At 47.1% G+C, this 25,206-nt stretch overlaps 1 protein-coding gene and 1 long non-coding RNA gene across 5 annotated transcripts; one reads left to right on the top strand and one right to left on the bottom strand.

Moving 5' to 3' along the window:
- Window positions 1–2,616: 2,616 nt before the first annotated feature.
- On the top strand, window positions 2,617–14,658 carry Oas1i (2 ' -5 ' oligoadenylate synthetase 1I). 4 transcript variants are annotated; one of them, NM_001009680.1, is made up of 6 exons: window positions 2,642–2,855; window positions 4,371–4,659; window positions 8,729–8,913; window positions 11,787–12,019; window positions 12,655–12,808; window positions 14,082–14,654. In NM_001009680.1, the coding sequence occupies exons 1-6, from the start codon at window positions 2,673–2,675 to the stop codon at window positions 14,184–14,186; spliced, it is 1,149 nt and encodes a 382-aa protein (NP_001009680.1). In that variant the 5' UTR covers window positions 2,642–2,672; the 3' UTR covers window positions 14,187–14,654. The 4 variants fall into 4 exon arrangements, 3 of the variants coding, with proteins under 3 accessions (XP_038945417.1, NP_001009680.1, XP_038945416.1); XM_039089488.2 differs by lacking the exon at window positions 2,642–2,855 and adding an exon at window positions 4,818–4,920 and having other exon boundaries at window positions 4,524–4,659; window positions 14,082–14,658; XR_005491625.2 differs by lacking the exons at window positions 12,655–12,808; window positions 14,082–14,654 and adding an exon at window positions 10,633–10,742 and having other exon boundaries at window positions 2,617–2,855; window positions 11,787–11,920.
- Window positions 14,659–20,749: 6,091 nt separating this feature from the next.
- LOC134481190 (uncharacterized) lies at window positions 20,750–23,942 on the bottom strand. The gene is made up of 2 exons (XR_010056528.1): window positions 21,763–23,942; window positions 20,750–21,133 (listed from the first exon to the last, which is right to left on the bottom strand). It is a non-coding gene; the product is annotated as an uncharacterized LOC134481190 (long non-coding RNA).
- Between the last annotated feature and the right edge of the window lie 1,264 nt (window positions 23,943–25,206).

Raw genomic sequence — 25,206 nt, forward strand, 5'->3', positions numbered from 1 at the left:
TGCTCTGGCAGAGGATCTTGGCTCATTTCCCTGAAACTATTTGGTGGCTCACAGAAACCAACAACAATTTGTGGTTGTTCATTTTTCAAGACAGAGTCTCACCACTGAGCTCTCACTATCATGGAATTCACTCTGTAGACCAGGCTAGCCCAAAAAACTCCACAGAGGTGCAACTTCCTCTGGCTCCCGAGTGCTGAGATCAAAGCCCTGGGCCACACCTGGCTGACCAAAAGAAATTTAAAGAAGCTGACACTTAGTGCAGAGGGCTGACCTCTGACCTGGAATAACACCACCTTAGTCAGCAGAGCTTCCCGGTCCTGTTCCTTTAAGGACAAAGCCATTTTACTGTCCAGAATGTGTTCTCAGCCATAGCCTTGGGCAGGGTCATTTTTTTCCCCATTTATTTCCTCGTCTGTTGTAGGTTTCTTTTCTCACGTTCTGGAGTGAATCCAGCTGTGGTCTAGCCCAGGATGGACCAGCCTCCATTATCTCCCCTCCTGCATCAGCCTCTGCCTGCTGGACTGTCAGGGCCACCCACAATGCTCATGTTCTTTCTTGTTTTCCTGTATGTGAAGGGTTAATGACTGAGAAGCCCCAGGCAGTCTGAGTGACTCCCTGCAGGAGGACACAGGGTGCTGATCTCAGTGTGCAGTTAGAATCAGGGAGACCAACGGGGTGAGCACCCCACCAAAATTCACCAGCCTGGGAAAGCAGAAATAGGTCTGCAGACCCCAAAGGCCCCATTCCTACCCTATATAACCTGCAGCTCCTTATTTTGGGAGAATTTTCTCCACCAGCAATCGCTTCCCTCATGGATCTGCATAAAGGACAATTCTGCTCCTGCAAAAGGCCAGCCTCTTATTTCACATCCCAGAAAATCCTGGTTAATGTACATGTGTGCACTGCACATGTGTGAATGAGTACACACCTGTTTGTGTATTTGTGTGTGTGTGTGTGTGTGTATGTGCTTAGGCCGGCTCTCATGTGTAAGTGTGTGTATGTACATGTGTATGCATGTGTGTGTGTGCATGTGTGTGGTGTGTGTGTGTACATGTGTGTGCGTGTGTGTATGGGCATAGGCCGGCTCACATGTGTATGTGTGTGCATGTACATGTGTTTGCATATGTGTGTGTGTGGTATATATGTGCATATGCATGTGCATGTGTGTTTGGGAACTGCCATGTCAATGTGGGAATTGAACAGGGTGTCTCCAAAGGCATAGTCAGACATCTTAAACCCTGAGCCATCTTTGCAGTCCTCTCCACTTGAGACACCGTCTGACCATGCAGTCCTGGCTGGCCTCAAAGTTGCTGTATACATCAGGCTGGCCTCCAGTCACAAAGATCCACCAGCCCCAGCCTCTTGAGTGCTGGGATTAAAGGTGTGCACTAGGAAACCTTGTGTTGTTTTTAGTGTTTTGCCAACCTATATGTGTGTTCCTCAGCATACACCTGTGTACCGTATGTATGCAGCGTCTCCAGTGCTCTTAGGGACGACTCTCCAGCCTCACGGTGTTGGTTTTCTAAGGAACAAATGCTTCACCCTCTTAAGGGTCTTTATGTGTATACTTATAGAAGCACATACACAATAAACCTACAGTCTTGCTGAATGATGACAGTTCAGCATAGCACGGTCTGTCTCAGCTGTCTGAGCCCTGGTGGTGACATTTTGCCTCAGGTATAAGTAAACACATATTGTAGAATACACTCTTAAGCCAGTTAGAAGAAGGACTAGCTAGGCACAGTGGCCACTGTGTAACACCAGCACTGAGGGGACCAGCCTGGAGGGATCGTGAGTTCAAGTCCAGCCTTGGCCTCTAAGACCACGACAATGATGAAGTGAAAACTCTAAACAAGAGATGAGGAGACAGAGGCAAAGGGTTTGAGGGTGACAAACTGTTTTGATGCGGCCTTGGGTGGTGGCCCCGTGAGTGTGCATCTGGGACATGCACCACCCAAATGCTGACTGTCAACCTTGCCGTGGCCTTGACAGATAGCTCACTGTAATATCCAATGCTGACCTGTCCTGTCGCAGGCCGGTAGTACAGCCTTTACTGTTACTTAACTCTTGGGAATACCCTTGACTCGCCCCCACGTCCACAGCCCGCCTCACAGCACCACAGGGGAAAGGGTAGGATGTGAGTAGGAGAGGAGGCTTCTGGGAAGTCTGAGCATTCTGTTAGAATTTTCTGTTATCCTAGAACCGCAAGTCCAGAGATAAAGGGAACACAAAAACCTGTTCAGGTGCTGTTCTTAAAAGAAAAAAAAAAAAAAAAAAAAAAAAAAAAAAAAAGAAAGAAAACAAAAAACATGTTGTCCGCCTAAAACGTTTGCAGGAGCTGGAAGCCGAGCTCAGGAGTCACCAACCACCTTCTGGCGGTTTCCTGACTCAGTTCCCCTCTTCTCCTGAGTGTATAGATTGCTCTTAAAACATGCTTTGTAACAGCTGTTTCCAGGAGAATCTCTGAGAAAACCAGATCAGTTTCCTTATGCCTTCTTCCTTGGATGGGATCCTAAGAAAGCTGTGGCTTGGTGGGACCTGGTCAGAAGCTCTGATGTCATTGGCTGCCCGGGCCTGCTGATTTGCATATCCCCGCCCCTCCCGGGAAATCGAAACTGAAAATCTGGTTCCAGCTTTAGGCAGGCTGCAGAAGCAAATGCTCCGGACCAATCATGGGGCACGGACTCAGCAGTATCTCAGCCTCGGAGCTGGACAAGTTCATAGAGGTTTACCTCCTTCCAAACACCAGCTTTGGTGCTGACGTCAAATTAGCGATCAATGTCGTGTGTGATTTCCTGAAGGAGAGATGCTTCCGAGGTGCTGCCCACCCAGTGAGGGTCTCCAAGGTGGTGAAGGTGAGCCCTCCTCAGCCTGAGCTGACTGAGATGGGGTGGGAAAGGACTCTCAGAAGGGAGGCTATGGCCCTGACTCCTCCTCCTCAACTCTGATCACAGCGGGACCCTGGGTTCTTACCCCAGCCCCCACATCTGTAGTGGAGAAGGGGACTCAGCTACAGTTTATGTTCCCCACTCCCAGACCACATCCATTTCAGAGTCAGGGAAGCTGAGGCCCAGATTGGCAAAGCATTGGTGGGTTGGGGGCAGGGAGAATACAACCTTTGCACTGCTGTGTGGCATAGGGTAACTTATGCCCAGAGTTCTCAGTCTACACCCCGGGATGGCAGGGTCATATAGACTAAGTGAAACGTGACACTGAGGACAGAACAGGACCCTGCCTGATGCGTGACTGGATTGATGGACCCTCTCTGGGCTCAGTTCTGGGTCTGTCAAATCCTATTTCATGACAACAGTACCTAACTCTCAGGCCCTGTGAAGGATTCTGAAACGAAGTTGTTTTCAGTTCATTTTACTTTCATATTTTTATTTTGGTTGGGGACTGTGTACAAGTTACTGCAGGTTCCCTCAGGACTGAAGAGGGGGTGTCAGATCCCCAAGAGCTGCAGTTACATAGCTGGCTATCAGCTGGCCTACTTGGGTGCTGGGAACTAAACTGAGGTCATCTGCAAGAACACCAGGCACCTTTAAAAACCGATCCACCTCTCCATCCTCAGATGTGACAATTTGTAATGCCCTCTCTCAACATTGGCTGGTGCTCATGTGTGTTAGTGATGATTCTCAGCATTTTATTTAGGGAGGCTCTTCTCAGTACAAACTCTTTTTTAAAATATTCATTTTACAGTTTTGGAACACCTTCATTAGTCTTTCAGTTTCTCTATGATTTTATAGGCTATTCTCTATTCCATAATGCTATTTTCTTATAAGAAAATGATGTTGTTTGCACATATTTCCCCCCAACTAACAATGCCAACAATGGGACCAAGACTAAATTTTCATATAGCTGTATTAATTTAGTCAGTCTCCTTCCAACCATTGCTACCCTTTACCTCACACCAGACCCTTACCCCGAGAGACCCTCTCTGATCACATGTCACATGTGTGTAGCTAACATAGATCCACATCAGAGAAAATGTGCTATAGTGTAACCCCTAATACTCTTCCTTGCTTGTTTCCTTTGAATCCCTACCTTTCTCCACTCTCATACACAGTCCCTCCTCTCTCACAGACACACACACACACAAACACACACACAGATTCCACAGATAAACATGAGATGTTTTCCCTTCACACTCTAGTTTATCTTCTATACCAGGAGGAGATCCAGAACCCTCTATTTTCTTACATCGATCCTGATGACACTCTTCAGGGCTGACTAGTATTCCACTGCACATGTGCCAGCTTGCTCTATCCATCCATCCATCACCCTCAGTGTTGGACTCCTACTCTGTTCAGCATCTGGATTGCCCAGCATGGCTCTCCCTGCCCATTGTCATTCTCGTCCTTGTCTTTCAGGGTGGCTCCTCAGGCAAAGGCACCACACTCAAGGGCAAGTCAGACGCTGACCTGGTGGTGTTCCTTAACAATCTCACCAGCTTTGAGGATCAGTTAAACAGACGGGGAGAGTTCATCAAGGAAATTAAGAAACAGCTGTATGAGGTTCAACGTGAAAGACATTTTGGAGTGAAGTTTGAGGTCCAGAGTTCATGGTGGCCCAACCCCCGGGCTCTGAGCTTCAAGCTGAGTGCACCACACCTCCAACAGGAGGTGGAGTTTGATGTGCTTCCAGCCTATGATGTCCTAGGTAAGCCAGCCTGCCCGAGAGCCTCAGCTCAGCCTTGTGCATGCCTCCTTCCTCACTTCTAGTTCCGTGTGTGTGTGTGTGTGTGTGTGTGTGTGTGTGTAATTGAGTGTATGTTGAATAGGTGTTTACTTGTGTGTGTGCACATGTATGTTTCATAGGTGTTCACATGTGTGTGGGTATGATCCTGAACCATGGCTAACACAGCTCAGGAGTCATCCATCCTTTTTGAGACGTTGTCTCTCTCTGGTTCAGAATACACAGGTGAGCCTGACTGTATCCCCTCTCTCATGCCATCTCAAAAAACCTCTTTCAAACTGAATGTCCCTCCCTTTTACTTCCTATGGGTTTGCCTATCTCTCCTCTTCCTCTCTGTGGTGTTTGTTTTTTTTTTTGTTGTTGTTGTTGTTTTTTTTTTTTTTAAATCCCATGTTCACTTCCGGTCAACTGATTGCTTGCTCTGCCTTTTGACATACGGTTGACTTTATTTAATCTTGATTACAATATTCAAACAGAAAGTTCCTGGATTAAAGGTGTGTGCTAAGGCTGAACCACACAACTAAAACCAGGTTTTTCCAGTAAAAAACTCAACCTCTGAGTTTCACAGTTTGATCCAATATCCTACCACAAATCTTATACCAGGCCTGACACACAGTTTCTCTCCAAAATTACAAATTGCCCAGCTCTACCCAAGACAACCACCAACACCCTGAAAGCCCAGTGTGGGCTTAGGAAGGTTTGGAGAATACTTGAGGTTTTACATTTGGGGGACACAGCACCCCCTCTTGGCCACTGTATAAACTGCTGCTATTAACGTAGAGACAAGGCAGACCACCAGCCCTTGGCTTAGGAGAGCTATGGAAACTGTCCAGAGTCTGGGGCAGCAGGGACTGAGAGGGCCAGCCTGAATAGGACCAGGGCAGCATGTTGTGCGAAGCTGCAGGAGGCTTAGAACCCTGCTCAGTGGAGGGGGCTCAGAGGGAGTGACTCAGAAATGACCTGTGACAGGGGGTCCCACAGAAGCCTATCTGGGTCATGGACTTCCCCAACCTCAGCAGCTTTCCAGTGGGGAGGGGCTCCACCCCAGAACGACTGCCTTGGGAATGGTAGTGTAGACGCCATAGCCACAACCCTACACAAGATGACATAGCCGATGAGCTGTATTGTACTGTAGACCCTGAAACTAAAATGAGCCCATGGGGGAGAGACCTCCATGGTCACTGAATGACTGGGTCTGTCTCAAGCTTCATCGGTGAGTGACTTTGCCCTGTGCCAGCATCAAAGCCTGATGGTGTAGCCTGCTGCATGGCACCCACCTGCACACACTTAAGGCACAGTCTGCTTACTCAAATGTGCACACACACCTACACACACACACACACACACACACACACACACACACACACACACTCACGAACACAGCCACATCTTGTTCCTGTCAGAACCTGGACAAACAAAGCCACATGATATTAAGTTACACACTCCCGGGGGTGGAGGGTGGTGCAGGCCCAGTGGGCGTGTTCTCTCCTGTAGGTTCTTCTTGGGACAGCGGCGTGGGAAGAGCAACAGTGGAGCATTAAGACTTTGACAGTGGAGAATAAGGCTTTTCCTTACGAGATATTTAGGGTTGCTGCATAATAAAAAGTTTACTTATCTAAGTCTAAGTTACTATGCTACTGTAGCAGACCTGCCTTCTGTGTTCCTCTGAAGCCAGAAACTGCAGTCCCTGGCACTCAGCACCTCATCCTAAAACAGCAGGATTAATTGCTAGAGCCTTTTCTCTTTTGTCCAGATGCCCCTTGCTTGTCCGGCTGGGGGAATTTTGGAGCAGTAAACCTCTATTGAACCAAGACAAGAATGATGCTTGCTGAAGGACTGTTTTTTACATGGGCAAATATGCATAAACTCCCATAAGTGCAGGTATAGATTCACGCATGCATATTTATGCAATTCCACTAAACCAGTTGGACATGCATTCTCACAATTACATTCTTACACACACACACACACACACACACACACACACACACCCATACTTACATATGCATATGGAGCAAAAGACCAAGCACCAGTGCAGGAAGAACTCACTCATTCTGGATGGAAAAAATGAGCTCTGATCTTTATTGCACAGAGAAAGGAAAAGCTTCTCCCCTTTTAATGCTAAATGAATTAAACCCAGATTTGTAAGAAGAAAGCTTTCTCCCTTTTAATAAGACTAAGTCTGCCTTTTTATTAAGAAAGAACCAGTTCTGTCCCGTGGTAAGGAGAAGTCTGCCTGCTCCTTCTGCTCTCTGCATTCTGCACATTGCTCTCTTAGTATTTTATGCTACCTATGGTCTCTAGGTTATTCCACTCTGCATTCTCCTTCTAATCCTGCCCTCTCTTCCTGCTAGGATGTCCCAATAATGCTCTTACTCACTGCCTTTTCACCCAACACTATGCCCATACTTCTAAGTTCTTCTTGAGCTCAGTTCCGTCTAAAAACTTTTCCTCTGCTCAGTTCCCTCTCTGTTCTTCTCAGCTCAGTCCTGACTCTTCTCTTTGTCTTCAGCGCTTAAACATGTTTCAGAACACATGATCACATGTTAAAAAGTCCATCGCAAGTTCACACACACACACACACACACACAAATCATAAAATGAAATAGAAGTTTACAACCGAGAATGTTTGCCTCCATATCCGTGAGGAGTAATCATCTATCTCAACATCAATCACCTGTCTCAGCTCCACGGGTTCATTGAAGGCTTAAAACCATAACTGAGTTATTAGTGAAGTTTTGCATAGATAAACCCAATATTTTCTCTTCTATCCTAGCACCTATAATAAATCATGAGTTCCCTTTTTATGACTTTTGGTTAATTGTTTTACAATGACTTGGAATAGGCTCTGTGTAGTAGAAAGTGTCTTAAGAGCAATTAACTGGTGACACTTGGGAGACTGGCAGAGTTCTCACTGCAGTTTTGACTATCAGAAAAGGGCCTAATAGCAGCCCCACTATAAAAGAGCTTAATAAGCACTGATACAGTTTTAGGAATTTTTATAGGATCATCATTAAGACTTTAGAAGTCATCTATTAGTCTATGTAGTATCACCCCAAAGACAGTACCTTTTCGAAGATTTGCAGAGATCTGGTCAAAAGGGGTAGGCTAATACCTAGTGATTGTTATACATGTTTAATAATAGCAGGAAATGCAGGAATTAATAGCACGAATCTTTCCTAACATGAATTCTCTCACGACCTTGCAAAATAAGAGCAGACATGTCACGGATTATATTATAATCTGAAGCAGGCCATCTCAGGAATGCTAATGATTAGCTTGTCCTATTATGGCTCCTGACAGCACACTACAGAAAATCATCCACCAAAAACACACAGTGGCTGGGGAGACAGCTCAGTGGATGAGGGTGATTGCTGCACAAGTGTGAGGACACGAGTTCAAATCCCCAACACTCACCCAAGCTTAGGAAGTGCCACACATGGGCCTGTGTCCCTGGCACTATGATGGGAGAGAGGAGAATCTGTAAGACCCGCTGGACTTCAACCAAGCTCCATGTTTACAGATAGACCCTGCCACCAAGAAACAAGCTGACAAATTATAAAAGACACCCTAGATCCTCTCCTGTCTCCGAATATATGCAAATGCTTCCTCAGGAACACTCCAAATCCATACACAAAATCAGGCTGAGACTCTGTAAGCTTGAAACATGATATACAAATGCACCAGACTGCTCCACAGTAAACACCATGCAGAAGATGCTGGAACCAGGCGTGGTTGGCCATTATCCGATGACCGTGTAGCTCCCTTGTGAGTGACCATCATAGTGGGTTCTGCCAGCACTGTCTGCAGGCCTGTAAGGCCTGCACTAGGACCTGTTGGTGGCACAGACTTTGTAGTGCACACCATGGTCCTGAGGAGTGGTGGGACAGATGGGTATATGTGGACAGATGCCTGCTACAGAAATACTCTGCCCTGTTAGCTGAACCCCTTAGCAACTGTCCTTGTCACTTCAGAGACTGAAGGACCTCAGAAAGGGGCTGAGGTGTTCATCTGAATGAAATCTTCTTAACAGGTCATGTAAGCATCTACAGCATGCCTGACCCCCAAATCTATGCCAGTCTCATCAGGAAGTGCATGTACCTGGGGAAGGAGGGCGAGTTCTCTACCTGCTTCACGGAGCTCCAGAGGAACTTCCTGAAGCGGCGCCCAACCAAGCTGAAGAGTCTCATCCGCCTGGTCAAGTACTGGTACCATCTGGTAAGGCATCTGGCCCGGCCACTCTGGGCTTCATCTGAACAGAGTGTAGACACAGGCCAGGGAAAAATATATATTCTAGTTCTCTATCCATTGAGGTGAGTAGCTTCATCACATGACTAAGTTCTTTCCCAAGTTACTTGGGAAGGAAAGGTCTGACTTGGTTACACATCCCAGCCACACTGAATCACTGAGGGAAGTCAGAGGAGTAACTGAATCTTGGAAGAATCTGTTCACTCTTGGCTGCCCGTGGCTCTCTCAGTGCATACAGCCCAAGGCCACATTCCATTCATGGACTCACCACAGTGGTCTGGTCCCACCCACATCGATCAGTAAACAGTAACATGCCCCCACAAACTACCCAAAGCTAGTCAGTGGAGGCACTTTCTTGATTAAAATCGACTTCTACCAGATGAGGCTAGCTGGTGCTTAGTTGAGAAAAACTAACCAGCACAATTGACCCCTTTTCAACGAACAAACCACGATTGAACCATAACCTTTCCTTTCTTGCTTATCCCTAAGATCCCATGTCAGTATGACATCATAAAAACAACAACAACAACAACACAGCTTTAAAGTCCCCAAATTAAAAACCAAACCTAAAGAAACTCCAACACAAAAGACTAGTCTCTCAATGGTGGCTTCATATGATATTCAAAACACAAATATTTTCTCACTGGAAGAGGGAAAAACCAGTCACTGTCACAGTCAGATTAAAACACAACCAAGCCCCAACAGAGCGAAAAGCTCCGTGTCTGATATCTGGGACTCAGTTCCCTGAGCTTCTCGGACTCTGCCATCCACAACTCCCACAGTGGGTCTCAGACTCAGGCCAGATTTGCTGTCACATTGCATTGTTCCTGACAGTCGTCTCCCGCTCAGGGCAAGTCCAGTGTCTCTGGGTCTCCACTGCCATTGAGGCTGCACTTTCACCAATGGCTCCTCCTGGCCTCTCTCAGTGCCAGGCCTCAGCTGCTCCCCATGACGGCTCCAGACCTGCAGGTTTCATGAGACCAAAGCCTTACCACCTGGGAGACCTCTCTATAGTTTCAGGTGTTACCTGCAAGCTGGAGAAGCGGTTTGGGGACCCCTGGATCATGGCTACTGTTTGCCGACCAAGAGGAAACTCTTTCCTAAAGACTTGGCCCCCATGATGCATGTCTTTCCTTAATCAGAGTTAAATCTCAGCCCCAGCTGATGAGAAATCACTGATTCTTAATCCAAACACAGCACACAGACAGCCCAGATGAGCCTTCGCTTTTCTCTGAGACTTCACACTCCAGCCTCTGCCCCCTGCCTGCCTCTCAGCCCTCCTGTCTTCCATGTTCCCACAAACGACCCCTTAGGCTCTCAGCTCTCCACAGCTTTTCTACCCATAGTTCCAAGGTCCTTTCTCAATCCTCCCAAAGAACAACATGGTGGGTCAGTCACCAGTTTCTGTCCTAGTCTGTGCTCACTGCTGTGGTAAAGGTGGTGCTGGAAGGTAAACTGGGGAGGAAAGGGATTGTCTGGTTCACATTCCTGCACCACACCCCATCACTGAGGAAAGCAGAGGCAGGAACTGAAGCACAGGCCATGGAGGAGCACTGCTAGCTGCCTGATGCCCTTGGGAGATCAGTCTGTGCTTTAAAAACACCTCAGGGCCACCTGCCCAGGACAGACAGTGCCCACAAGGGGCCAGGCCCTCCCACATCGATCACTGATCAAGAAAATGTTCCACAGGCTTGACTCCAGGCCAGTCTGATGGAGGCATTTCCTCATTTGTGGGTCTATCTTCTCCAGATGATTCGACTGTCTCAGGTTGACAAAGAGAATAAAAATTGGCAAAAGAGGTGAGGGGAAAAAAAAAAACAATGTTAATGAAAAGGTTGGAGGAAGGGAATCAGAGCAGAGGGGATGAGAGGGAAGCAGGGGAGAGTGGAGATGGGGGGAGGTGATGCTGTAGGAGGGAAAGGAGTGGGGAGGAAGATCTGAGAAGAGGGAGGACTCTCCATGGTTGTTCTAGGTGATTTCTTCTAGTCCACTTTCCAATCAGCTAACTCTCTCTTCAGCTACATCTAATTCACTCTTCCATGGCTGCTGCTTCATTTGTGTCTTTGGATTGTCCTTCCATCCCTGGCAACCCCTTCATGTCACTTTTTATACTTTAATTTTCCTGACTTGTCATACTGTGTCTTTAAATGTGTGATTTCTAGTTATAGTCTGAGTGTTTTCCTGCGTGTGTGTGTTTATACCTATTCATGGGAGCACATGTTGTGTGTGTGTGTGCATGTGTGACCATGAGTGTTTGAGGGCAGGTCCTCAGTCATGCCTCCTCACCTTATATAATCAGTTAGGCTCTCATACATGACACTCAATGTGCTGGATCAGCAGTTCTGGACAGTCAGTCACACAGCCCGGGGGAGCCCCATCTCTACCTCATGGAACTGGGATTAGGAGTCGGCTTCCTCAAGAGCCTCACATTCATGTAGATGCTGGGGATCTGACCTCTACTTCTCACCCCTGCACGGGGAGGGAGGCACTTGACCCCTGAGCCATCTCCCTAGCCCCATCCCAATTACTTCAGAGACCATGAGGAAAACTTCCATAGTGAGGACTCATTATGTCCCGCCGCCACCCTCACTCCTGTCATGATGTCATGATTCCACCTGTGCCTGTTAGTAAGTGCTCAGTCTGTTGCACAAGGTGTCCACCTTCACTACTCAGCTCTTGGGTATAGCACAGGAGAGGCCATAGACTGAATGTAAATGACTGGGCATGGTGTGTGACAATAAACCTGTAAGGACACCATCAGGTGGCAGCTGAATTGAGCCTGAGAAGTGGCTCCCACACAACAGCTGAGAGCCCCGTTTTTCTCATTGCTTTTCTCTTCTCAGTGTAAGGAGAAGCTGGGGAAGCCGCTGCCCCCACAGTACGCCCTGGAGCTGCTCACGGTCTATGCCTGGGAGCGTGGAAATGGATTTGTCGATTTTGAGACAGCCCAGGGCTTCCGGGCAGTCTTGGAACTGATCATAAAGTACCAGGAGCTTAGAATCTACTGGACAACCTATTATAACTTTCAGCACCAAGAGGTCTCCAACTACCTGCACACACAGCTCACAAGAATCAGGTAGTCTGTCCCTATGTGGATCTGCTCCTCACGGACTGTCAGGCTGCACTTGTGTGGAAAGGGGGAGGTGGGAGCTCTGTGTCAATGAAGGATCCTCTGTAATATACTGTCCTGCTGTCACCGGATTGACATGGGACCCTAATGCCTTGGGACCTGTCGGTTGGGGAGAGTTCTGCTCTCTGCAAATGAGAACAAGGCTCTGACATTGTCCAGTCCAAACAGCAAAAGAAGGGGAGAACATTGAATAGGAACTGAGATTTTCCAAAAGTAACAGCATCATAAGAGCCATGAGGCACTAATGACCAGCAGTGGACCAATTATCTGTAAATAATAGAGTACTATGTCACCTTAGGGAGTGACATATGTTATGTTGTGTTCATTTTTCCCATGAAACTGGCTGGTCCAACACTTCCCAGCTCACAATCAGAGAGGTTGAAGGTCCTGCCCCAGGACACACAGCTACTAAAGTTAGAGGATTTGAACCCAGGCCATCCAGGTTTGCTGCATGCTATGGAGCAGGGACAAAGGACAACCTTTAAATAGGAGTTCTCTGCTGGGTCCTCCCCTGCCCCTGTGCAGTGGTACCTGGGTCACTGGAGAGCTGCTCAGTTCCTTCCCTTAATGTCACTCTGCAGGCCTGTGATCCTGGACCCGGCTGACCCAACAGGAAACATTGCTGGTTCGAACCCAGAGGGCTGGAGGCGACTAGCAGGAGAGGCTGCTGCCTGGCTGCGGTACCCATGCTTTAAGTACAAGGACGGTTCCCCAGTGTGTCCCTGGGATGTGCCGGTGAGATCATGTCACCATCATATCCTTTCCACACACCCTCGTTCTCTTCATCTACGTGGAGAATATTCTCACAAAGACGCGGTCTCCACACTCTTATGGAGGCCAGCGGCTCTCCTCATTTTACAGCCATTTTAGCGCCATTCATAGATTCCATGGGCTCACAAGATGGCTCAGTGGGTAAAGGCACTTGCTGCCAACACAGATGACCTGGGTTTGATCCCAGGAACACCTGTGGGAGAAGAAGAGAACCAAATCCCCAAAGTTATCCTATGACCTTCATCTCTGCTGTTAGGCACATGTACATGGGTTCTCTCTCTCTCTCTCTCTCTCTCTCTTTCTCTCTCTCTCTCACTTGCTCTCTCTCTCTCTCATCACCCAACCACCCCTACACATAGGTTGCCTACACAGACACACACACACACACTCATACACACACACAGACAGACACAAACAGGTCATCCCCATACACACACACAGAGACACACAGGTCACCCTCCCCACACACACAAGTTGCTACCCCCCAGACACAGACACACAGAAACACAATAACACACACACACACACACACACAGGTTGCCAACACAGAGACACACACACAGACATACATACACACAGACACATACACACACAATCACCCACACATACACATGCACACGTACATAGACTTGGAGCCACTGGTTCTGGTTCAGGGACACTCAGATAGACTGTAGTGGGGCTGGGGATCCCGTGGGTTCTGAAGCCACTCTCGTGTCTATGTAGTAGCTTGTCTTCCCGGTGTCATTGTCTCATGGCCAATGGGACTCAGTGGGGCTGTGTCACAGCCACAGAGGCACAATAGGACCTGCATTTGGACCTGTCCCCTCCTGGGGCAGGGTCTGCTTGACACTAGGGAACCAGTGATGCCTGTGTGCCCTCCAGATGGAGTTTAGCCTGGCTGCCAGGATGTTGGAACCATAACTCGGGTCAGGAAGGAAGTCTGATGGGATGGGGGGGTGGTGATTGAGGAGGAGAGAGGCAGGTCAGGCTGCAGTGGCCTTTAGGACTGTCCCTCTGGCTATGCCCACTCTCTTATTGGATGGATCTGTCACTGACTGAGAGGCTTCCAGGGAAGAGCTCTGTGTATCCTCAAGGGCCTGCGGCCTATTGTGCACCTTCTCAGCAGCCTGACCAAGGGGCCCGGGGGGCTTTCCAGAGCACTCACCTTCAGGCCCCATTTGTGTCCCCTTCCCAGTGAGAACGTAGGCTCCTTACATGTTTGTGTTGTCTCTTACAGATGGAGGTTGACGTGCCGTACCAGGAGGATCACTTTTTTCGTAATTTTTGTCTATTTTTTTTGTTTTTGTTCCTTTTCATATTTTGGAGGGTTTCTTGTGTATAGTGCAGGCTCTCGTGTATATCGTCATCCTCCTGCCTCGGTGCTGGCATGACTGCAGAGTCCGCCTGATGTGCCCTGGATTCCCTCCATCCTCAAGTGGACAAGACTGTGCATCTGTCGTCCTGTGAGCCCAGCAGGACCTGCCCAGGAGGCTCCAGAGTCAGTCATGGCTTTCTGTGCTGCAGGCCCTTGACCCAGAGAGGGAAGGAAGGTTCCCAAGACCCCAGTGAGGGAGGGTCCAACCTGTGATCAGACTCTGGTCTTCTGACCCCTGCCTTCCTACTCCTGCATCCTGTCCCATCACAGACAGCCCTCCTCACAGCCTGCTTCATCTGCCTTGTCCTCCAACAGTGCTCTCTTGGGAGACAAGAGATTCAGAAGGGGAGGCAGGAACTCGAGCTTGACTTCCACCTGTCCACCTGTTGGGAGTTCTGTCCAATGTGTGACCAACGACAATAAACCATAGCAAGCCGTGTGTGTGTGTGTGTGTGTGTGTGTGTGTGTGTGTGTGTGTGTATGTGAACTCTGAGTTGCGGGGCCATTCACGTACAGGTATGCGCATGTGTATCTCTATGTGTCTGCATTTCTGTGCATCTCTTTGTATGTGCATATGTGTATATGTAGATCTGTGTGTGTCTATATATTTATGTGTGTGTCTCTGTCTCTCTGTCTCTGTCTCTCTTTCTCTGTGTTTGTGTGTGTGTGTGTGTGTGTGTGTGTGTGAATTCTGAGGGACAGGGCCATTCAAGTACAGGTGTGTTATCTCTCTGTGTCTGCATTTCTGTGTATGAGGATGTGTGTGTGTGTGTGTGTGTGCACACATGTGTATCTCTCTGTATGTGCATATGTGTATATGAGGATCTGTGTGTCTAAATATGAATGTGTGTGTCTCTCTGTCTGTGCATGTGTGTGTATGAGGGTGCATGTGTGTGCATCTGTATATATACGTGTGTGTGTGTGTGTGTGTGTGTGTGTGTGTTCATGGTCAAAGAGCTGCACTTACTATATTCTCCATGTAGATTCAGGTACCAAGTCCTCAGTAGTGGACAGAACAGAACCAAACTGACAGAGCTTTTGATGCCAGGGAGCTCGGGATCCTTCCAGGTCTCTTCTTACTTATAAACCTGAGGCAGGGATTCTTAGTTCCTTCTGTGTTCCCAAGCAACAGCACTTTCTAGTACTGGGAATAGTCCTCTTTTGGGCCATCTTAAAGCACATAGTGTCTTTTCCTGGGCTGTTCTGTTTTACTCTCTCTTTCTGGCCTAGAGTCAGATGGCCATTTGACCTAGGACAGAGATTTGAGGAAACTAAACAGGTATGGGAGAGGAGGGCTATAACCCAGCCCCAGAGCCATTTCATAATAATGTTGAACAGCATAAAATGAGACTTCAAAATTATTCATACCCAGATAATATCACATCTGAGTCCCTGCAAAATGGAACCAAGGGATTGCAGGGAGTGACCAGAGCAAACAGAGAACAAAGGAAACTCAAGAAGAGGAGATTTAAACATCAGGTTATGTGGAACCAATGAGAGGGACAGAGACTGAGCAAAGCCCCAAGTAAGCTGGGAGATAGGACTAGTTAGCAAGGAGGTGGGACTAGTTAGCTGGGAGACAGGACTAGTTATGAGGAGGTAGCTGGGAGCAAAAACTAGTCAGTAGGTAGCTGGGAGAAGAACTAGTTAGTTAGCAGGTGGGACTAGTTGGGAGAGAAAATTAGTGGGGAGGTAGCTGGGAGTCAGGAATAGTGAGAGGTAGCTGAGAGACAGAACTAGTTAGTGGGGAGGTAGCATGAGATAGGACTAGTTAGGAGGTAGCTGGGGGACAAGACTAGTTTAATTTTTTCAAAACCGATTTTTGATTTTTTTTTTGTTTTTTTTCTTTTTTCTTTTTTTCAGAGCTGGGGACCAAACCCAGGGCCTTGCGCTCGCTAAACAAGCGCTCTACCGCTGGGCTAAATCCCCAACCCCGATTTTTGATGTTTTACTAAACACTTTAACCTCTCTTGTAGCCCACCACCCTTGAGAGGTAGTGGAAAAGAAAGGATATGGGGGAAGTGGACCTGTTTGGAAAGATTCTTTGGAGCCATTCCCATCTGTGTAGCCTAGAATCATCAGTTCAGTTCACAGGTTAGCACACAGATCGATCCACAAACACTTCACGGATATACCAGCAGTCCATTTCGGTAGAGTCTGGATAGCAAACAGGAGTCAGCATTGGTGCCATGACCTAATAGAGACAACCAGACCTCAGCCTTGATTGGAGTTAGTAGGAGGGACCAGGAGGGACACCAGGAGAAGTTCTCAGCTGTGCCTCTCTCAGGGACGCAAGGCTCAGCAAAGACTTGAGACCCACAAGCTTCGAACAGCTAGCTCTCTAACCGAGCCCAGCTCAGCCTCTGTCAGTGTCCACGGATTCCTTTTTATACTCTCTCCACACATCACGTGTCCTCCACTGGTCTTACCTCAGCAGTGCATCTGTCTCAGCTGACATCACTCTGTTAATCAGACCAGTCAGAAGTGACCAGAAACTACAGCACACCACCAGGAGCCTTTTGGTGTGTTTCTCTCTATGGAATCCTGACAAATTCTGCTCAACTATGCAAAGCAAGGTGGACCAATACATGTGTGTTGTTAGCAAAGAATCCTTCATCATGTGTCCTTTCACATGCTTTCTTGAGCAGAACATCCTCTCTCCTATGTCTGCTTCAGGTAAACGTTCCTTCACAAGTCTGCCTTAGTCTTTAACCTGTGTCCACATCAGCTAAATGTTCCTTCACGTGTTTGCCCTAGCAAAACATCATCCAACCGACTTTTCAGAGAACCCTTAAGTTTCCACTTCGGACTAGTTAGTGAGGAGGTAACTGAGAGACAGAACTAGTTAGGAGGTAATTGGGAGATAGGACTAGTTAGTTAGAAGATAGATGGGAGACAGGACTAGTTAGTTAGAAGGTAGCCGGGAGATAGGACTAGTTAATGAGGAAGTAGCTGGGAGACAGACAAGCAATGGCCAGCCACCAGACTCTCACTCACCCCACACAACAGACTGACAACCAAGGGTATTCTGGGGTCAGGAGTCACCTTACCCAAATGTCAACAGGGCATCCCCTGATACCCCGGGCTTGGGACTGTGTTCAGTTACTCAGTAGTTACTCAAAAGAGTGCAGTCAGAAGACCAGACAGTATAGAAGGTGTCTTAGTTAGGGTTTTCATTGCTGTGAAGAGATACCATGACATTTCATTGGGGCTGGCTTACAGTTTCAGGGCTTCAGTCCATTGTCATCATGGCGGGAGGCATGGCAGCATCCAGGCAGAAATGGTGTGGGAGAAGAAGGTGAGAGTTCTATATCTTATTCTGAAGGCAGCCAGGAGGAGACTGTCTCTTGTGCACTGGGAAGACCTTGAGCACTGGGAGCCCTCAAAGCCCACCTGCACGGTGACACACACAAGGCCACACCCATTCTAACAAGGACTCACCTCCTAATAGTGTCACTCCCTGTGGGTCAAGCAATCAAACACATGAGTCTATGGGGGCCAAAACCTATTGAAAACACCACAGAAGGCTTGCAGGGTTGAGTTAGAGCCTCTTTCTCATGGACAGGATAGATTCCGTGTGAGCCCTCACAGGTTGTAGTTGGCCTGCTCTCACCCATGAGAAGACATGGACCAATTCTTCATGAATCTGACGTTTTTATTGAGCCACACAGACCCAGACGGGCATACCCTGTTGTGACTACAAGTCTGAAGAGACAACCCTGACCTGTGTGAGAAGGGAGTTTATAAAGGCAAAAATCTTTAAGTACTTCCCATTGGTATAGCTGTCGGAAGCATGAAAGAATTGTGTTTTTAGAGTAAGGCACAGTTGTCTTTCTATAGTATTTCTGTTGGATTGGGGAAGAGAAAGTCTTGCAGCTGCAGGAGAACAATTCAAGTTAGTCAGAGTTCTTGCAAGCACCGTTCATGCCCGACGGTCAGCCTGACTTGTTTTAGCCCAAGGTGGAGTTGTTAGCGAACATGTTTTTATTGCTTCATTGACTTATTAATGTCCTCTGCCATATGTATTAACGTATACCTAGGGCAAAATGCTATCACAAGGGCTGAGCCTTTCACCGCACTAAACTCTCACTATTCATTAAGACAGTACATTTATCATGTGTATGTTTCTTTACATATACAAATTTAGACCCGTAGGGGTTGGGGATTTAGCTCAGTGGTAGAGCGCTTGCCTAGCAAGCGCAAGGCCCGAGGTTCGGTCCCCAGCTCCAAAAAAAAAAGAACCAAAAAAAAAAAAATTTAGACCCGTGAAGGATGAAGAAAGTGTCCCTCAGCAAATCAGTGTCATGGGGCTGGAGAGAGGGCTCAGCACCGAGAGCACTGGGACACTGCACAGATGGGCCCTACAGGTTAATGCTCAGGAACACACATCCATGTAAAATAAGAGATAAATAAGAGTGTTCTGGTGCACGCCTTTAATCCCAGCAGTCAAGAGGCAGAAACGGGTGGATCTTCATGGTTGGAGGACCTGGTGTATTCACTGCCTTCCAGAATAGCCAGTGTTTCACAGTGAGACTATCTCAGCAAGGGAGGTATGGAGAGATGGCTCGGGGTTTAATGGTTCAATTCCCAGCACCCACAGGGCAGCTCCCAGCCACTTGTAACTCCAGTACCAGGAGGGCAAGTCAAACGCTTCGTACATACATTCATGCAAACAAAACTCTCCAATACATAACATAAGAATAAATCTAAAAGACAAACTCCAACAAATCAACCAAAGGAAGGACAAAGTCACGCATGTGCATGTATGTGCAAATGCACACACACACACACACACACACACACACACACACACACACACACATGTTAACCAGATCAACTGAGTTGATGTGGAAATAAGAGAGTGGCTTCTTGCAAGAGCAGAATTGTCCTTAAAATCAGAACAGTGAAGGAAATAGTCTCTCTAGGGAGTGGAGACCATGCACAGAGGCACAGGGAGATTGGGCTTTTATGGGACAGAAATGGGACTTTTGAGTGGGAAGATTTTCATCTGCAGACTTATTGTAGGCTCTCCCACTGGTGAGTTTTGGTGAAGGTCTTTATGTTAGCGTCTTGGCCATGAGTCTTCCTCACATGATGACCCCTTGTCCAGCACCTTCTTGTTCCTAACTGTCCACTGATATATGTTAACTCTTTCTGCAAGGAGTCTCAAGGCCACCTGAAACTTCAGGTTATTAACTAATTAATTAATTAGTTCCATGAATTCCAGGCCATCGGAACAACAGATGAAGTGAAGGAGGTCAGCATATTCTCTCATTGCTTACTTCTTGCAGGAGAGGGATAATGAGGGGTGGGTGTAAAAGTAGCTTTTATTCTCATGATGTAATTGTCATTTCTGAGAAGGCTTACCACGCCGGTCTGCTAACCTAGGCCTAGTCCTGGAAGCGTCTAATGTCTGTATAATCTTTTCTCTTTTTTTTTTTTTCCGGAGCTGGGGACCGAACCCAGGGCCTTGTGCTCGCTAGGCAAGCGCTCTACCGCTGAGCTAAATCCCCAACCCTGTATAATCTTTTCTAGGCCTAGAATGTTTTCAGCCACTGAGACTTACTGCTGAATAAATTTACCTCTTCCTAGTTCTCTCTGAACTCTGGCTGGCTGACTCAACTCAGCTGTTCTCAGCTCAAAACTCCCCTCCAAGCTGACTGATTCAAATTTGTGTCTCTTAGTTTCTTACCGAATTGCTCTGGTTGGCCTCATACTAACTTTGGCAATCAGCGCTAATCTTCTGGGCCCTTCTCATCCTCTGGCTCTGTCTAGCTTGTTCTCTCTCTCTCTCTCTCTCTCTCTCTCTCTCTCTCTCTCTCTCTCTCTCTGAAACCTGCCTCTGTTCAACTGTCCTGGTAAAACTGCCTTCTTCTCTCTCTGCACTGCCCCTCAAGTAGCTTCCCTTTCCTCGCTCTCTTCTCATCAGAATTGGGCGTATCCTATTCTGTCAAACCATTCTCTGGTTTGTCACTGAATGCCACTCAACTAGACTTCCCTTTTCAACATGGGTGCTTCCTTCTACAAACTTTTTTTTTTTTTTTTTTGGAGCTGGGGACCGAACCCAGGGCCTTACGCTTGCTAGGCAAGTGCTCTACCACTGAGCTAAATCCCCAACCTCCTTCTACAAACTAACCTAACCTCCATTGTTTGAGATTAAAGTTGTGCATTAATGGCTTGGGATTAAAAATGTTTGCTAAGAGCTGAGTCACACTACAACTGGAAAGGTTTTTTTTTTTTTTCCAGTGAATACACAATCTCAGGGCTCATGTTGTGATCAAACAGCCTGCAACAGGGATGTGGCTGGGTTCTGTGCTTACCATCAAAGGGGGCATAAGTCAGGTTGACTTCACGTAGCAGGGGAGGAGTTTTAACTTGAGCTGTGGTAGGTCCTGTGATTGCTATCCTGAGCTCCTGCCAAAACCTCTGAGAACAGTTAGACGCACAGACACACAGACCACAGACACAGATGCACACACAGACACATACACAGACATACACAAACATACATGAGAACCATTAGTGAGAAATTCTGTCCAAATGGCTTTCATAGGGTTAATTACAATATTGGAGGACTTCGGGGCCTTGACCCGTCAAGGACACACGCTGGCCATTTCTATGTGGGTCAGACTTTCCTGCTCTGTGTTTAACATCATCTGAGTAGCCACCATTAATACTTGTTTGGTTCCTGATGGAGGAGCCATCCGGTCCTCAGGGGGTCACTAGTCTTGTGAGAATCTCAGGCTCCTGGAGCCTTTACCAGTTGTCGGTCGGTGAGGATAAGTCAAGCCTGCTTGGCCTGGGTATTGCGTCTCCTATGAACTCTGAGGAAATACTTTCAGTGTGCTGACCTCCTCTTTGTAGACTGGGTGCTGGCTGAAATCCATGGGGTGTGGTCTCCATGGCTAGCCTCCCTGAGGAAAAGAACAGGAGGCTGTTTTCACAGCTGCAGGGCATTCCTCTAGAAGATCCAAGCACTCTGGGACCCCATTGACCTTGGAGAGTGAGGAGGGGACATCATTCTTTAGTCCCTCTGACCACATTAGAAGGACAGCCTACAAGCATAACAATTCAACCCCCAGAACATCAGTAACACCAGTGTGGTACTTTTTTTTTCTTTTTTCTTTTTTTCGGAGCTGAGGACCGAACCCAGGGCCTTGCGCTTGCTAGGCAAGTGCTCTACCACTGAGCTAAATCCCCAACCCCCAGTGTGGTACTTTTAACTACTGTATAATATCCCAAAAACCAGGCAATTCTAAACAAAGTTGGTTAGGCATGTGTTTTATTGAGTTCTTGTGATTGTTGATATTGGACCATAGAAGCCCGATACCATTTGTATGATCTCGAAGTTTCTTCTTTATCTCCTTAAATAACCAACCCAGACATTCATCATGTCCATACACTTTCTAGATTTCTTTTCCATCTACCTTAATCTTCACACAGACATCCTCTGTCTTAGTTTGGGTTTTATTGCTGTGAAGAGAAACCATGACAAAGGCAACTATTATAAAGAAAAAAAAAAACTTAACTGGGGCTGACTTACAGTTGCAGAGGTTCAGTCCATTATCGTCATGGTGAGAAGCTTGGCAGTGTCCCAGCAGGCACGGTGCTGGAGAAGAAGCTGCGAGTTCTGCATCTTGCATCCACAAGGAGACTAACTCTTCTGCAGTGGGTGGAGCCTGAGCGTAGGAGGAGACCTCCAGGGCCACGCCCATGCCGACACACTTCCTTCAACAAGGCCACACCTCCTAACAGTGCTGCTCCTTATTAGCTAAGCATATTCAAACGACCACACCCTCCTATACTAGACCATTTTAATCACTACATCCTTTCAGCATTAAGGAACTTGAATACTGGGCTGGAGAGATGGCTCAGTGGTTAAGAGCGCTGACTGCTCTTCCAGAGGTCCTGAGTTCAATTCCCAGCAACCACATGGTGGCTCACAACCATCTGTAATGAGATCTGGTGCCCTCTTCTGGTGTGTCTGAAGACAGCCACGGTGTACTTATATACCTAAAATAAATAATTCTTTTAAAAAAGAGAGAGAAAAGAGAAAAGAAACTTGAATACCATGCAACACAAGAGCATTTACAAATGAGTTTACTCTCTGTTGAGAGAAGTTTTCTGCTTCCGACCCACTTGTCAATACGTTTTCTTTTAAGAGCCTCCTTCACAATGAGGGTTATCAAAAACATAATCTGAGAAAACAGTAATGCTCAAAAATCTGAGTTTATTCAATATATCTTACATATAATTACGTGCGTGAGGGCTGTTAGGCAACTATGGCTTGGCATTTTGGGATTTTTGGTTTTCTTACATTGTGTAATCGGTACCAAATTGGCTTCTTAGCAAACGTCCGTGTAAACTCAATTGATAACTTGGTTCATTTTGCTCACACTAAAGCTAAAATTAACAGGTGATAATGACAACAAATAGAGGTGGTTAACGGTCCTGGATCTTTCTGAAGCTCTCCCGGTTAGCTCGCCCGGGATGGAGGCAGGTGGCCTGGAAACTTTTAGATCCTCCATGGAAGCCAGTAGCTGTCTCATGTAAAACCGTGTCAGCATTATATTAAAATGTCCAAATAAGTCCCTTGCTGTTCTGATGTTATCCCCTTAGTCTGATATAAAAGGGTGCATGACCCTCCCTCCCCCCGAGGGCTCAGTGGGACTGGGAGGTGTCTTGGGTGTTCCCGTGTGGCTGATCACAGTTTCCCAGTAATGATGGAAGAGAGACTTGAAGTGGTAAATTGGGTGCTACTAAAGGATTTGCTGATAAACTTGCTTAGGAAATAAGTTAGAGAAAACAGAATTTGGCTAGGGAGCCCCACCTGCACTTTGGCAGAAATAAGTGGCACACTAACTGAAAGATCCAGAGTTGGGGTCAGTCTAAGGCCAGTAGGAAAATTCCACCACAAATATCCAAGCACAAAGAGCCCTCCCTTCCAGGAAGGATAGAGGTAGTTTTATTTAGTTCCTGGAACAGCTACAAGCCACCTGTGACTCCCAAGCGACACTCCTTGGAAAGTCCTGACCCAGCCACTGACCACGAGTCAGTTTGAAGGTCGCTTCACTCCACCATTAGCACCCTGCCCAGTTACTATTGTTTGAATTCTGCCCTAATTGTTTCAATTCCGCCCATATCAAATGTATATAATTCCCTGTTAGAGTCTGCTCAGGGCAGTTTCTTTCTTGAAGCAGGGCAGCCCTTATGCACTGGGACAATAAAACTCCTCTTGTTTTTGCAATGATCACTGCTTCTGTGAGTCTCATTCAAGGGGTCCCAGTAGAGGTCCAATTCGAACCTCACATAACCAGGCTCATTAGAAACTGTGAGAAAGAAAATTTATACCATTTATGGTGGCTGAGGAAATTTCTGCTAAAGTTTATTCATGAAGATTGGCCCCCAATTAGGCGCCATTCCCATCACTAACGGAGACAAGCCCGACTTGCAACTGGCCACAAGGTCCATCTCCACATCAGAGAGCATGCCTCTAAGGACAGATCATGCCTCAGGGGTAGGGTCACAGCCGCTGGTCTGGCATTAAGTCCCTTGTGCTTTTTTTTTTCCAGAGCTGAGAACCGAACCCAGGGCCTTGCGCTTACTAGGCAAGCGCTCTACCACTGAGCTAAATCCCCAGCGCCATCCCTTGTGCTCTTAACAGGAGAAGCAAGGTTCCACCAGCAGGGCAAGAGACCTGGGACAACAACTATTTTAAAACAACAACACTAGCATACATAAAATTTATTCTGGCAATATTTTTGCTGTGGGAGTCTCCCATCTGCCAAAGTGACCAGGTTTGCAGTCTTTTGTCTTTGTTTTAATTGTTCAAAGTGTAATCTGGGGCTGACATCTGAAGGACCTTTAAGGATGATATGTGTGTGGACCATCTACACCTAAGGAGTATATAAGTCAATAGAATATTCTATTCCAGACTTGCTCTTCTTTGAGCATGAGCCAGGATAAAGGACATGGCTATTATTAACAGCCACCCCTCCTGTATATTAGTCTTGGTCAGGGTTACTATTGCTGTGATAAACACCAGGACCAAAGCAAGTTGTGGAGGAAAGAGACTATTTGGCTTACACTTCCGTGTCACTGTTCGTCATTAAAGGAAGCCAGGACAGGACCTCAAGCAGGGCAGGAACCTGGAGGCAGGAGCTGATGCAGAGGCCATGGAGGGGTGCTGCTTACTGGCTTGCTCCCCCTGGCTTATTCAACCTGCTTTCTTATAGAACCTAGGACCATCAGCCCAGAGATGGCTCTACCCACAGTGAGCTGGGCACTTTCCCATCAATCACCAATTAAGAAAATGCCCTACAACCCCATGTTTAAAAGTAAGCTTCCTGTCTTCTCTGATGACTTTAGCTTGTGTCATATAACCATGCATGTAACTGTATAGCACCATTGTCTAGAGTAGTTTGTCTCCTGAAGACATATTAATTCTTTTTTTAAAGATTTATTATATATAAGCACATTGTAGCTGTCTTCAGACAAACCAGAAGAGGGCATTCAGATCTCATTACGAATGGCTTTGAGTCACCAGGTGATTGCTGAGATTTGAACTCAGAACCTCTGGAAGAGCAGTCAGTGTTCTTAATCATGGAGCCATCTCTTCAGCCCATATCTTTTTTTTTTTCTTTTCTTTTTTTCGGAGCTGGGGACCGAACCCAGGGCTTTGCGCTTGCTAGGCAAGCGCTCTACCACTGAGCTAAATCCCCAACCCCCCATATCTTAATAGTAAAACAAGCCCATTCCCCGCTCAAGTCACGTCCCTAGAGGATCCTCACATCTCACAGACTAGATGTGGATTGTTACACCTTTTTGTTTAAAAGACACTTCAGTTGTGTCCTCATGCGTACCCAGGCAGGAAGTCCGTGGACTTACAGAATGCCTTCTCCACTGACATGGGATCCCCACACAGTTTTGCTTCTAACCAAAGGATTCACTTCACGGCAAAGAAGAGTGACAGCCGGCCCACGACTGT

Source organism: Rattus norvegicus, chromosome 12 (assembly GCF_036323735.1).
Source record: "Rattus norvegicus strain BN/NHsdMcwi chromosome 12, GRCr8, whole genome shotgun sequence".
Taxonomy (NCBI): domain Eukaryota; kingdom Metazoa; phylum Chordata; class Mammalia; order Rodentia; family Muridae; genus Rattus; species Rattus norvegicus.

What these genes read in the sequence shown, in the direction of transcription:
- Oas1i (NM_001009680.1), top strand. Translation starts at nt 2,673, where the DNA reads ATGGGGCACGGACTCAGCAGTATCTCAGCCTCGGAGCTGGACAAGTTC. An exon ending in TCAAGTACTGGTACCATCTG is followed by an intron (nt 8,914 to 11,786) that starts GTAAGGCATCTG and finishes TTCTCTTCTCAG; the next exon opens with TGTAAGGAGAAGCTGGGGAA. An exon ending in ACACAGCTCACAAGAATCAG is followed by an intron (nt 12,020 to 12,654) that starts GTAGTCTGTCCC and finishes GTCACTCTGCAG; the next exon opens with GCCTGTGATCCTGGACCCGG.